Source organism: Calidris pugnax, unplaced genomic scaffold, assembly GCF_001431845.1.
Source record: "Calidris pugnax isolate Ruff unplaced genomic scaffold, ASM143184v1 scaffold17, whole genome shotgun sequence".
In the NCBI taxonomy this organism is placed as follows: Eukaryota; Metazoa; Chordata; class Aves; order Charadriiformes; family Scolopacidae; genus Calidris; species Calidris pugnax.
The window spans coordinates 7,233,803-7,248,870 of NW_015090794.1; the positions used below are offsets into that span (position 1 = coordinate 7,233,803).

The following is a 15,068-nucleotide window of genomic DNA, read 5'->3' on the forward strand; positions in this document are numbered from 1 at the left end:
GGGGGGGGGGGGCGGTGGCCCCGGCCCGCGCGGGGCTGTCCGTGGTGCTGAGGGCGAGCGCGGGCTGAGCGGACGCCCGGCCCCTGACGGAGCCCCTTTATGTTCAGCTCCTGGCGCAGCGCAGCATCCAGCAGCTCGAGCGGCGGCAGCAGCAGCATCGCTGAGCCGGGGCCGGGAGGCAGAATGGAAGGCTTCATTCGGCTGCTCTTCGGCTACTTGGTGGCGGACCTTCTCACGCTGGTGTGTCGGGCTCAGGAGAAAGCTGGCCAGCAGCTGGGGAGCTTCGTGGTGCTCTCGGGAGGAAACCACTCCAGCCCTGGGGAACAGCTAGACCCCTCTGAGCCACCTCCCACTCCGGACTTCTGTAGGGGCTACTTTGACGTGATGGGGCAGTGGGACCCCCCCTTTAACTGCAGCTCGGGGGAGTTCATCTTCTGCTGCGGCACTTGTGGCTTTAGGTTTTGCTGCAAGTTCAAGAAGACAAGGCTGGATCAAAGCACCTGCACAAACTATGAGACGCCGTTGTGGATGAACACTGGGAAGCCTCCCTCCCGCATAGATGACCCTCTGCATGACCCTACCAGGGATAAAACCAACCTCATTGTCTACATCATCTGTGGGGTTGTGGCAGTCATGGTGCTGGTTGGGATCTTCACCAAACTAGGGCTGGAGAAGGCGCACAGACCCCAGCGGGAGCACATGTCCAGGTAAGGCTGAGTGCCAGGCAGCAGGGTCCCTTTCCCCACTGCCTCCCCTTCCATCCCTAAAGAGGAGAGAGTAGCCCATGTGTTCCTGCTAAACGAACAACTCCTGCCAGGCAGGCTGCATTGCCCTGCAAGGCAACCCAGCAAAAGCAACTTTGGGGAGCAGAGCTCCTGTGGTTCCCTGAGCCCAGGTTATCAAAGTACATGCATACTGAGGAAGACCAGACATAATTGTGGAGTCTGCACAGACAGTAGTCCATTTTTATCTGCAGTGCCTGACCCTCTCCCCAGCAAGATCCAGCAAGTGTTCCCGGATATACAGTGCAAGAATAGGAAAACAAAAAAAATCCTGAAACCAGCAACACTGAATTAGAGAAAGCCTGATGGGTTCCCTCTTCCAACTGTTTCAAAGCTTGGAAAATGTTTCTACTTCTCAACAGAAGGATGTAAACAAATGTCATCTCACCCTCCCTCTCCAGCTGCAAAATGGTTTTGGCAGGACCTTCCCTACTCCCCCAACCCTTGCAAGTGTGTGAGCTATTTGTAAAATTTCTAAGCTGTGAAAATGAGCCAGGGTGGAAGGGAAGAGGGAGACACAAAAAGGAAAAGCTACTGTAGAATTTCTTAACATTTTTTTTCAGTTACTGTTGAGAGCTAAAAAATGCAATATGAAAGTCTTGTCTCACCCGTATATGTGTGTGTTATAGTCTGTATCCACGGTGTAATGGCTGAGTTATATCAAAGAGAACCTCCCCCACCTGGAGTTAAGCATGCTGTGTACCATCTACTCCAGATACTGGCTGCCTAGTGGTGGATAGACAGGTGGGCAACCCAGGACAGAGCCCAATGGCTTCAACAACATATTCCAAACCCAGATTGACACAGCAGTTCAAAATCAAGGCATAACACATTTGTCAAGTTTGCAGTTTGTCTGATCCTTTATGCTAATCCCAGGCACATGAAAGCAAAGCAGATGGGGGAAAGGCATTAAAAAAGGCAAATAGCTCCATTAAAGAGTCTAAATAGGTTCCAGCATATTGGGCAACTTTAGTGATGAAATCCAATTAAAAGATACCTTCTACTGGACGTGCAGTGTGGCAGAAATCTTCCTCTTGCCCTAACTGGTAATGGTGTAGTTCACAATCTTTGAAGCTTAGATGAAGAGTCGTCCTTTGAAAGACAGAGATCAACTCAGCACCCGGAGCCTTATTTTTTACTGAAGTTTCTGCATGACTTTTTGATTAACTGCTTATCCTGAAATGAACAGAGAAAGCCATAAAAATACTCCTGCAAATACATGACCAGTTCACTAGCAATTACTTACTATTTATAAACTGGCTGATATGGTTATGCTTTTACTACCGAGGAACAAAGCCCATTGCAGAAATTTTAGTCAACACTGTGTGTCAGTGATACTTCTGCAAAGATTTTTTTTTGAGCAAGGTATAATAATTCTTTAGACATTTTGAATATTCTCAACTACTAAATTGAGAAAATGAATATATGGGTCCCAATTTCTTTTTCAAATCTTACCCTTAAACAACAGACCTTGTTTGAAAAAAGCTCTCCCTTGCTTCAGCCTCTTTCTCTAGTGTCTTCATGCAGGCAAAAAGGCAGGGCTCGTAACAGTTACAAAAATCAGGACAGAATGAAGTTGAGCCATCCCTGCATATACATGGCTTAAATAGGTCCTATTTCTACTAGAGAAATACTTGCTATCTAAAGTACAAGTGTGAAGTATTCTGAAAGGATATTTTGTCTTAGTTTAGGGAAATAGAATTATAGGGAATTGGAAAATCATTCTGAAATCCTTCAGTCATGTGTGCATAAAGATTAGGTTTCTGAAGTGGTTCTTAGAAAAGGTCGTCTGTTACCCTGATTACTTAACAGTGTCTGAGATCTTGTAGTTTTCTTGCCATGAAAATGTTCAAGTCAGGATTATATAGAAACTTGGAAAGTCATGATCACATGGAAAAACAGTCACCCACTCAGTACACATAATAGCTAGTCATGTTCTGAAAACGCAGCACTATAGCTTTTTTTTTAAAGAAGTTCTCACACTCCTATTACAGCTGTGGGGTGGGCTTACCATTAATTTGAAAAGGAATTAGATGTGTAAATCCCTTCGGCAATCTAAAAATCTGTTCATTGAGTGAGGAATTGAAGTAACCTTTTTGTCCTCGAATGTGTGTTTAACTAAAATATTACGTGCTAGCTCATTTTACACTACTAATGTTCTGAAAAAAAGGCTGCAATGCTTAAGAAATAATTAATTCATATGTTCAAACCATTAATAGTACCAACAATTAAAATAATATGTAGCCTATATTCATATTCATCTTCTTTTCTAACACTTATCACTGTAATATCAAAAAAAACAAAACCAAAAAGAACACTTCGTATGTTTTGGTGGCTTTTTTTTTTTTTCTGTACAGAACCTTATTAATAAGCAAAAGCATAATGCATTGAGAGTGTTTGGTAGGCCAAACCACAAGTACTAAGTGTTACTCCATTTTGGCTGGCAGCAAAAACACACGGAGGCTGATTTGTCATCTATTTCCTTAGCTGAGATTGTCTCCTTTCCCTTCCTTAGCCAATGGCTACATGAAACACTACGAACCCTCTTCATCCCTGTGAACAAATTCACCTATGGAAGGGATGGCACTGCTTATCAAAAAAGACAATGCATAATGTAAACTGATCGTTTTTCATGAGGGCTGATTTTTTTTAAAAAGTGAACAGAATACAGCTGGTGTAAGTTATATATTCCCATTTTTGATATACCAAAAATATTTAAAAATATGCACACATGGGAATAAGAACATGACTTATAAATAGGAAGCAAACTGTGTCACATACTAATTTCTTGCATTATTTCATCTTGCAGTCAGTGGATCTGCTGTTGAAGTAAGACACTGGTGTGTGTAAAAGTGGTACAATGTTAATAAAGGAAACTTCACAGGCTTGGCGAGCTTAGTTTCTGTGCTCTCATCTTTCATTACATTTTTTTACTGCTGTACCAAAACCAACCAAGAACACTTCATTAATTTAACTGAATTTTCCTGAAATATTTGACAATGAAAAAGGGAAATGTATTTACTTAGTGAAAATAATCCATAGGAAAAAAATCTCTATTGGGCAAGTCCTTTCAGGGAATAAGAGTAAAAATTTGTCCTTTTTTTAGAGAGCTTGTTGCTTCCTTTTGTTTTGAGAAAAAAGGCCAAGTGTGGCACTGTTGACATTTTCTTTCTTGTTAGATCACTGCTTTTCAGTAAGACACTCTTACTGTTGGCATGGAACTGTAAATCTGGAAGATGAAAATGGAGAGGGCAGTACAATATTAACTCTACATGGCACATTTCTCTTTAGCGTCATATGATAATGTTTTGTTTATGTAATTTTCCTCATTTTATAACTTGTCACTTGACACTAAAAAGAGATAAATATTTCCTTCAGCTACAGTGTCCAAGAACTAAGCAGTAATAGTAGCATCCAAACACAGTAACTCTTCCTTTACCCTTCTGCTTTCTAAGAGAATAAGGGAATAAGATGGTGTATATTATCAGACAGGGCAAAGGGAATGCGTGTGGCAGTACTGTGCCTAAAAGGAAACAAGATTGATCTGCCTCCCAAAGCAGACCTAGAAGCTCTCTAAGGCATATGAGGGCAGCATGGTCTTACTGTTTAAGACTACATCAATGGGAATTCCAGGCTCCACCAATTAAAGTGGAAAATCCTCTCTTGAAAATGAGTAAAAAAGTGAAAAGCTTTAGTTCTGTTTCATGGAGGAGATTTTTCTGTAAATAAAACTGCACCTTTTCCTTTTTCCCTGATCCTTGTGGAGAATGTGCAAACAAACCAGGAACCGAGAGGACAATATTTACAATCACGCTTGTACACTATAGCTCCTGGTTTTTTGAAGCAGTGCTTCTGACAGTATGTTAGTAGCCTTCCAAATATTATGGACCATCTGAGCTCTTCTTTCTTCCTACACAATGTGCTGAGCTCATGAGTTAAGTCTTTGGTTCATCATTCAAAAGGCAAGTACCTCGGGCCAAAAATAGTCTGACTTGCCAAAATCCTGAATCCTACGTGTGAAATTATTTCCCTTATGGGTTTTGACCCAGTTTTGGAGGCAAAAAATTACAAGTGACCTTTCATGAAATAACCTGTGTTTCAGCTTCTTCAAGCTTGTACCTGTAAGTGAAATGCCTGGCTCCACATGCTTTATAACACCTGAAAATATTATTACATATCCAAAGGGAAAAATCTCTTGGTAAGAGAAATGCTGAAGTTTTGTCATACTTGGGTAGTTCTGGGCCATGAAGTCCTATGTAGGTAACAATTCTCCACTCTTGTAATACTGCAATCAATATCAATACACAGGACTTAATGATATTGCTACCTGATTAGAAGATTATCTTGTATTTCGCATTTCCTTAAAAAATCGTTTAATATAGCAAAGGTGTAGATACTGATCCTCTACGTATATATGATTTTTCAATGGGACCCACTCAAACAATTTCTTCAGATAACAAACAAAATCTATAGGATGATATTCAGGTGAGACAAATGCATGAAGGTATTGTAACAGTTTGTTGGCCTATGTGGAATTTTTCAAAGCAAATGTCTATTCAAGGATTCTGTCATGTACTGGGGCACAAACCCTTTCATTATATGGGCAAATCCCTAAAAGAACAAAATGCAAGTACAGTGTTTCCTTTGTACTTCAATGATACAAGTTGCTACACATTTTTAACTCTCCCTGACATCAGTGGACAATAAGGACAAGCTCTTTGTTATATGAGCTATTCTGCCCTGAGAAGATTGTACAAATTTGGCTAACAAAATATAAACATAGGCGCTGTGCTCTTAAAAACAGAACTTGATGGTGAGTAGTTCCTTTTTTCTTAATATAGTGGGAGTTGGACAGTTAATTCCTTAAAACCCCTTTGAAAAGAGCCACCCTGAAATGGTAGAAAATTTAGTTGGCATTTTCACAGACAGGCAGTAGTTAATCTGCTATCACATGGGGTATTATTTAAAGTCTACAGTTAACAATATTTACCAACAGATTAAGGGCAATGAGGAAAGCATTTCTGAAAACCCATTCTCACAAAGTTGGGAAATACTAATCCGTGTATTACGAGATCTCACAATTGTAACTCCCACATTGAAGGTAGGAACTTTAATTTGCTTTTCTTCCCTTCCCAGAAATGTGTCCACCTGCCTCTGGAATTAGAAATAATATTGGTGTCAGCAATTTCCTTTATATAGAGATATATTTGCATAAATTGACTAGATATTCATGGTTTTGATCCCCACTTATTTTAAACTATGTTTTGCAACATAATGCTTTCCTTCTGCATCATTTTCTACATACCTTTGTGAGATCTCTTCTCTGAATTTTTATTATTCTGCTATGTAGGCCAGCTCTGCTATTTCTGCTGTATAAGCATTGCTTCAAATGGGAGCATTGCTGTGATACCATTAATCATTTCGTTACTGTCTTCTGACCTTTTACAGTATCAACAGAGTATTCTGTAACATGTTGATCACAACTGTAACTAATATTTTAATAACATAATGCTAGCCATAAACACAATGAAACATCAGTATCGTTCAGCAGTGTTCCTACAATCTGAAAGCAAGATCCAGCTCAGGATTCTTCTCTGTAACTTAAATGAAGCTACTTTTTAATATTTAAAAGTACAGTTCTTGATCAAGAAATCATCGTGTCACAGTGGAGAAGCTCAACAGCACTTGCCATGGGTTTCACTGGTGAATGTGCTTATTTTTCTTTCTTTATTAGTTTATAAACTAGTCTCTCTTGATGCAGTATCTGGCACACTGTATATAATTTTGCAGAAAATTAAACTGCACTGGGCACAGTGCCCAGAAAATCCCTTAAAAAAATTAATAGCTCAAGGGGTCTAAAAATTTAAACTAGTAAAAAAAACCAAGGAGCCGTGTAATGGTCAGCGATGCATTGAGCCTTGCATTGAACCCTGAAAACACCGGTAACACATACCATAGCTTTTCTTTTGCCTAAGGCAACAGCTTCTGCAGGTGGGCCAATTATTTTCTGTGGCACAGTAGTTCAGCAGGTAGCTATATGGCATATACCTAAGGGCTAATCCTGCTCCTACAGAAGTCAGTGGTAAAACTCCATATCCCAGAGTCACAGAGTTCGATGTTGCCATGCTGAGAGTTTCAGAGCTTAAAACTTAGTCACTAACTCTGGATCGACAAGGCTGATACAGCGGCGTGTGCTTATCTGTGTGCCTAAGAATGGACTTACACTCAGCAGGAAGCTCAGCAGTGAAACTACTCCTTGGAAAATGCACCAGAGTGGGATGAATCTGTCTCTCTTTCAGGTATAGTTACTGCCTGCAGCTCTGCAGAAAAAGTCCGTTACCAGCATCAGGTTGAGCCTGGCCTAACTGTTAGGAATCCTTTTGCTTACTCCCTCTTTGCCAGCATAAAGCTTTCATCCTGTTTCTGAACTGGCTTCAAAGGAGCAAGGAGAGTTCCTGTGCAAGCTTTGCTCCATCTTAATGACTAGGACACTCACAGAAGTTAGAAAAGACATTTTTGATCTCCCCTTCTTGATGGGAAAAGCTTAAATCCCTGATCATGAAGAGTACTATGCCTACTGAATTTCCGCATGAAAATCAGGTGACCTTTCAACTTTGGTGACATTTTGGAATGAAAATGGCCAAGACCACTGCATTGTGTGGTGCTCTGTGCAAATGCATGTGTGAGAATTTATTTTGACAGGCTCTGCTGGTAATCTAGGTGTGAAAATAACTAGATTGTGAAAGCTATAGAGAGGTGCTATAGGTGCTCAGCTTAACCAAGATGGCAATATTACTGAGCACATGCAATGGCAGAACTCTAAAAACTCTCAACAAGCTTAAATTATGCTCCTACAAAGCCAAGACAGCTAAAAAACTTAATGTGTTTGTGTGCATTACTGCTAGCACACTGTCTAAGACAACCTAAAACAAGCCTTAGGTGCGAAGTCTCACAATGAATCTGATTCCCTGCTTTTGCTGTGAATGGAGCTGGTATCTCCAGCAGATATTATGACGGACTGCATCTCAAACTAAAAAAATCTTGGCATATTTTGGTAATGCCTTACAGATTTTACAAGAGGTTCATTCTGATTTTGTTTGGTTTTCAGGGCTCTTGCTGATGTTATGCGACCTCAAGGTCCTTGTACAACAGATCATATGGAAAGAGATCTAAACATTGTAGTACACGTGCAACATTATGAAAACATGGAGACGAGACCTCCTCCAAATAATTTACGTAAGTTGCATTATAAATTTATCAATATCTGGAATGCTGGCACTGAAATGAGCATTATGAAACAAATACTGCTGGTTGTCAAATGAGAATTGATAGTAGATGGGATCTTGCAAATTAGAAATATTCTTTAATTCAAACTCAGAAATGCTTAGGATTTCCTACTGCAAACAGTGCAACACTAAGATAAAGCCATCTTGAATAGAAAAAATGTATTTATTTTTAATTGTCTTGGTTGACTAATATTGGGTGTGTATCTTTGTCTGGTGTTTTTGCTCAGCTCACCAGACTATGCCTTATTTTATGTTTTGTTATACCAAAATACAAATAGTTAAGCTTACAGCAAGATGTTTCATGGGTCAATATCATCAAATAAGAAAGTGGTTTCATTAGGCTGTTATATCACCTCCACTAGTTAAATACTTTCATGAAGAGCATAAAGTTGTATGTGGTTGTCACTTTCTCAGGTTTTTTTCTTTCTAAGGGGAAGGTGAGAGGAAGATTATTATTTTAAGTTTTAAATACTATTTTTATTCTGTATCTGCTGTTACATGTTTATGTTATTGAAGGCACGGAAAAAGTGCACTTTGGACCTTCAGAGGAAATATGGTGACATTCCAAGTGGTTCTGAAGTCCTAGGCAACTTATTTCTCAGTCTTGTATTAGACTACAGTACTGATCTTTCTCATGTTCAGATACATTTTCTGTTTGTGATGAACATTTCCACTGCAATTTGAATTTGGATATATATTTATATTTTATATTCATCTATATCTTGAAAATATATATGTATACATGCATAAAAAGTATACATAATATATTTAAAAAATCAAGTTCAATACATTTCTAAAAGAAAAGGGTATAATTCAGGAAGGTTTAGACTGCTAGGCAGTGGGTGGCTTTATTCTGTGCTGTAGATCAATGTATATATGGATTGCACAGCAAATATACTTTTACTGCATCAGTATTTGGATTTTGAAACATTTAAAGTATATGCACTAGTCTTTTCCCTATCTTTCTGTAACTGTAAAAACCAGAAAATTTGCTTATATTTGGAGAAGAATGAGTTTTATTTGGACTGCACTGTGTAGTTGCTGTGAGATTTTACTGCTTTCTTTTGGGGGAAGGGTGCAGAAACAATGGGAGAAAGAGCAGACTCATACGCTGCATTCACTCCTGGTACTTGTTTTGTGGTAGAGGCTGACTCTGATTTCTTATGCGCATGGTTACAAAGTAATAGGAGAGAATTAAAGCTGTGACCTCTAATAAAGATACCACATATAGTGAAGTCTGACATCTAATCTGTCTGCACTGCTCTCCAGCAAAGTACTTCCACCTGGGTCTGTGCAGTTCTACACTGCAGAGGGGGGAGTACATACATACTGCAGCATTACATCCCTAATTGTATAAAAACACACCACTTCAGGAGGGAAACTTACCCTTCCCTCTCAAAGGTGCTCTAGCCCCTTGGAAATGAGAACTTGGAACTTGGAACTGTTTCTGTGACCCTGTTTTCAAGAAGAAAGATGGCAAATGGTAATGAATTTAGGGTACTATCCTTATTTTCTCCTATATATGAAATATTTACTCAGAACCCTAGTTAATGAAGGAGCCAGAAATTACAGCATTGATTGTATCTAGATTTTTGTAATCATCACACTGAGATATTTTTCTTAAAACTCTTTGTATACTACAATACACGCATAACAGAGCATATCTTTAACTGTTTCTTGGATTTAAATTCTGAGTTAAGCCTTGCTTCTATAAACTCTTGCATATAAATGCAACTCAGAGCCACATAGTTACTGCATCAAGGAAGAAAAAAAAAAAAGATATATTTAATAATACCTTAGGATCTTGGCTTGTGATCACCTCTATCTCAGAATTTGGCCCTCTGGTACAGGTGAAACATTTATACGTGGTGCTCTTGCACCATTGCAATTTACAACACAGAAGCACTACTGCTACTTGGGAGCATCTTAATCCACTGGATAATGAACAGGGGCAGTCCCAAGACTGCTTCACATGCAGCTACAGGAAACCTCAGAAGCAAGCAGCTACGATGGTAACTCTTTCAGTCTTTAATAAACTTTATGGATTAAGTCAATCATTTTCGTTTGTTCAGTGCAGACCTTCAAGTGGTGAAATTACTTAAGGCATTCTGTAACTGTTATTATATACATTTACTTCATAGCAAGTAGATCATTATTCTGTATTTGTTGCCATTATATTCCCTCATAAACTCGTCTAAAACACGACTATGACCTACTAGAATTAGCCAGAGCATCATAAATAATTAAAGTCTGTCGAGAGCGTGTGCATAAATGATGCAGAAAAAAACTTTATAAAGAAAAATTATTAAGGCAAATTTTCCAAGTCCAGTATCTCAGCACTTTGAAATTTTATAGTGGAGTTCTGAAACACTAGAAGAGTGGATATTACTTGCAGAAACTTTGGCTATGCAGCCTTACTTACTACTAGGGCTGGAAAAGTGATAGGCTTTTTTGTATATTTTTACAAGCAAATAAACCAGAGTGAATTACAGTTTTCATAGAAATTCTATTCCAGAGCTTTACTAGTACAGAGAAAGTAAATGGTAGAAAATTGTAGCATCAGATACTTTGATACCCATTTTTTAAGTTTTCTTTTCCAAGTTAAGCACTTTCTATCTACTAGCCATCTCAAAATGAAATTTGAGAGCGATGTACTTTTCACATTGGTCCACAGATATGAGAGGGCAGGAGGAATTTGTGAGGCATTACCTACCCCTTCTGTATTGTGTCTTTCTCAATACTGAAGACAAACTACTGAAGGACAAGTATCATTAAAAATGTCCTAATTTGAATGTTCATTTGCTCTTTCTGCTCTCTTGAAAAGCATTTTGCTGATGCTGCCAACCCATTCTGAAAGTGTTTTATGAAGGGAAGCTCTGTCAAAATGACAAACTTTGCATGATCTCTGACACTGAAAATGAGTGTGTTTTTGTTTATGGACTGTTTGTTACCAGAGGACAAATATTTTCTAAGTTGCCTGCAGGCAGCACAGCTATTTGCCAAAATCAGCAGTACAATGGAAGGCCAAAAGCAGAGATCTCTTTTCAGTGTCTTGCAGTTTACTCAGTTTTTCGTCCCTTCTTTGCTGATACTCAGAAAGGAACAGCTATACTGGAGGTTCGGAAAAACACAGATTTTTTTTCTTTGCTCATGTGAATCCAGAAAACCTAGATGCTTTTTAGTAAAAGGTATTTTGTCCTTAGTGGTTCTTAGTTGTCATAATTTTCTCCCAGTACTGTGCTTCACTTAAGATTACTTTTCTGTTGTTTCCCTTCATTCATACACATTAGAATGTAGCAGTGCTTTGTAAGCAAGCAGCAGAATATCTACCAAGAATCATAGCATTCAAGTTTTCTAACATAGAATGTTAAATAAAATAAGACAAGACATTTAATAGTAATATTAAAAACATAAAACCAAATGCTAATCTTCCTGTAGAATTTGAGTTGTTTTGTTCATCTCTGACTTTCACGAATCTTAAGAAAGCAGCAGCATTCAAGATTTCCTTTTTTCTTCTTTTTTTCTTTCTACTTACTGTTTTAGAAGTAAGCAATTTATTTAACTTGTTGGGATAATAACACTGGTGCAGTGGGAGTCAGGAGGCTTTGTATCTACATCCTTATTTCTGAAACGTGATTACTGCTATTATTTCTAATTCATAACCTATGACAGCAGAGTGAAACAAACACTTAAGTTAGTTCTATCTGCAGTCACTTTTCCTAATGATTAGTAAAAGCTCAGTTACTCTCTCCTCAGTAATAACCAGCCTTGCACTAGCATATTTAAAGCATTTATGCAGACTCTTATGATAAAGGTGACTTTAAAGGGAAGCCAATTCTAGATTATGGAGGCTTTAGGATGAAAAATGCTAGCTTTTAGTTAGTTTGCATATATGGATTATTTCTTCATTTTGAATTTAACATTAAAAAAAAAGAAGTGAATTGTAAACACACCACTCAAAGAAGGAAGTGTTTCACTGTATCAAATGGCCAATTTTAATACTGGCCAAGGATTTGCAGCAAATGATTAAAATGACTTTTTCTCCTCTTAAATTTATGCAAGGGAATAATGTGTTTGCTGCTGCATTTGATTGTCAGTTGTCCTGGATACTTACCGACTACAAATGCTAATACTGAAAACAAAGCTAAGGCATTTCTGTAACTGGTGCCTTATGATAAGTTAACTTTTGTTATTTCTTTGTTTCTGTGTGAAGACAGTAAGCATTTAAACAGGAGGGTATTTTTTGAAGTTCTCACATATTAGAATAAGCATTCTGTATTGCATATTCCTGTGCTTTCCCCCATTTCTGTAAATAGAAGCGCAGCCTCTGTATTCCAGTGAGAGAAACTGTCACTAGTTTGACACTGTGGAAATACAGTTAGAATTTGCAAGAATTTTTTGCTGTCTCTTTCATCCCTAGTGAATATGCTTTTTGCTGTTGTTGTTGAATACAGTGGTCTTTGGCAAACTAATTATTTTTATGTTTAACATACATAAACATGTTTATATCAGATGATTAATTGTATCACATTGCCGAAGGATAATTCCTACTGTTGCTTATTGGAAATAAGCATACAGGCATATTAAGAAACTTTAGTAAAGACAAGTACTATTTGGAATGCAAAGCTCCTGAAGTATATAAAACATGATGACTAATTAACTTACACAGTAACTACTGGCCACTGAATTGCATAATACTGAAGAACTGGTCATTGAGAATGTGCAGATATTACTGTAACAATATACTTAAAACACTGCTAAAAACCTTGTTCAGACAGAGGGCTGCAAAATCCAAAGGACTAAGCAAATAACTATGTTTGGCCTTGTTGGTATCTTGCTTGCTTGATTACAGTAAAATGCTTTTTTTAGGCCTGGCTATATGCATGGGTCTAGCCCAGAGGAATTGGACTATGTGCTTCATAAATTTAGGGTATTTGTCTCCTCACTTAGAAGGACAAAGTACAGTCAGAAAAGGTGAGCTGTATAGACAGGGCTCCAGCCATGTTTTATGAGTGAAAAGATGGACAATACTGATAGGTTTTCAGCCAAGAAAAAGATAGTTTTAGCACACTGACAGAAGGAGAAGTGAAGAAGTACTGCTGATGGAGTGCTCTGAGACAGTGAAGAATGAGGGAGAATGAAATGGCTGGTTCAATTGGAGGACATACTTAGTTTGCAAGAACTTCCGTGCGATGTCAGAGGGAAGGGGCTGTAGTCAGTAAATATTGGGAATTTGTTTCCATTTAAAGCCTTAGTCTTCACTGCCAGTATGCAAAAACTCATTTTATGGGGTTTCTATGGTCTATCCAGGAAGCACTTTAACACTATTCCAAAAAATCTGATAATTTAGATTAAATTCCTGAGCTAAAAGCTAGCAGACTTAAGTTAACCCTGTGAGAGGGCTACTTAATACATTTTGATTTTAATATACAAGAAGGAGAACAAATTCCACAGTTAAATTATACACTTTACAAAACTAATCATCCAAGTAAAAGCCCACACTACCATCACCAGCCCTGTGAAAAGAAATATTGTATTTTTAAAATATAATTCCTGCTTGAGGTTAAAAGCTGCAAGCTGCTTTGTCATAGCTATCTTGAGACCACTTTTTAAACCACTTTAAATTAATTTCTAGATACTGACTTCAACTGAAATTATGCTACCAGTAGAACTTCAAAGCATTAGCAAATTGGTGATAGAATTTTTTTAATAATTTCCCATATAAACTTAGAGTATGAAGATGCATTTTTCTTGTAACTCAGTCAGTCACTGTAAGACAGTAATGTTTAATCAGTTCTGAATGTGTGTTTAGCCTCACAATCATTAATATAAAAAATGTTTCTAATTTACATTCAGTTTTTAATTCAGATGCATGATGCTGATTTATAAGAAGATGCTAAGAAACTTCTTGAAACACCAGTGAGTAGTTTCAAGGAAGTTAATTACAACCCGAGAGCTTCTGAGTTCGTTTAGGAAAGACAAGAAGTAAAACAAATGCAATATCTCATTTGTTATTGAATGATGTACACTTCATCAATTAACTTTTTTTTTAAAAAAACATAATGATTTTGAAAATGTTAGCATATATCACACTCAACAGCTTTTTATTTATAACTACACCAGTCTTCAGCAAATGTGGCAGAACTCAAGCAATGCTCCTACCATACAATGGACGCTATGCCTTTGGAATCATCCTGTTGGCTTAATCTTGCAAATGAGAAAAAAAATCTAAAGTAAATAGTAAATGCAAGAAGTGAGAGATTGCATTCTGCATCACGTCTACAATCAAATAAACTGTGACCTTAACATCATTACATTTGTTCAGTGGGTCTCTTCTTTATTCTAAAATATTTCTTGTTAGATACAAAAAATTTCATTGGAAACTCCATGAGAATGTTATGCATCCTACCTACAATTTTAGTTAGTGGAATATGTCTCGAAACATATTGGGTAGGTCTTCATAAGCTCTGATTCATATAAACAATTCCATTAAGACTGAACAATGAAGTTTGCACTCTATCTTTCTTCATTTATTGTACAATAAGAACAATTAGATTAGATTGCTGCCTTGCATCCTATCATTTACTTCTAGTCAGCTTTTAATTCAGATAAATTTGACATATCTTAATAAAAATATTCATCAATGTAATATGTATTTGGGAGAAATACAGTTAAATAAAATATAATAAAAATATTCATCATGTAATATGTATTTGGGAGAAATACAGTTAATCACTGACATTATCCTTTAGCAGCAATAATTAACATTATGGCAATAAAAATTATTTAGAATATATTTTTACATTTTATAATGTAGTTTAGAGAGCTGAATGATTATTTAATAAGACAAAAATTACTGTCATAACACAAGAGAGCATTGCTATAATAGACTATTACATAGGCAGCTTTGAGTCACACAACAGCAGACTTGAAAAGCGCATGTAAAAGGGTGAGAATAATTTTGCTTCATTGGGGTGCAGGTTAAAGTACTTTCAAATGT

General features: G+C 37.5%; 1 protein-coding gene across 1 annotated transcript in view; it reads left to right on the forward strand.

Annotated features, from left to right (window-relative positions):
• SHISA9 (shisa family member 9) overlaps positions 1–15,068 on the forward strand; it is a 197,363-nt gene that overhangs the window by 1,736 nt on the left and 180,559 nt on the right. The window contains exons 2-3 of the mRNA XM_014936545.1: positions 108–707; positions 7,891–8,018. Of these exons, the coding sequence (XP_014792031.1) occupies positions 108–707; positions 7,891–8,018 (728 nt within the window). The remainder of the gene's footprint in view (positions 1–107; positions 708–7,890; positions 8,019–15,068) is intronic.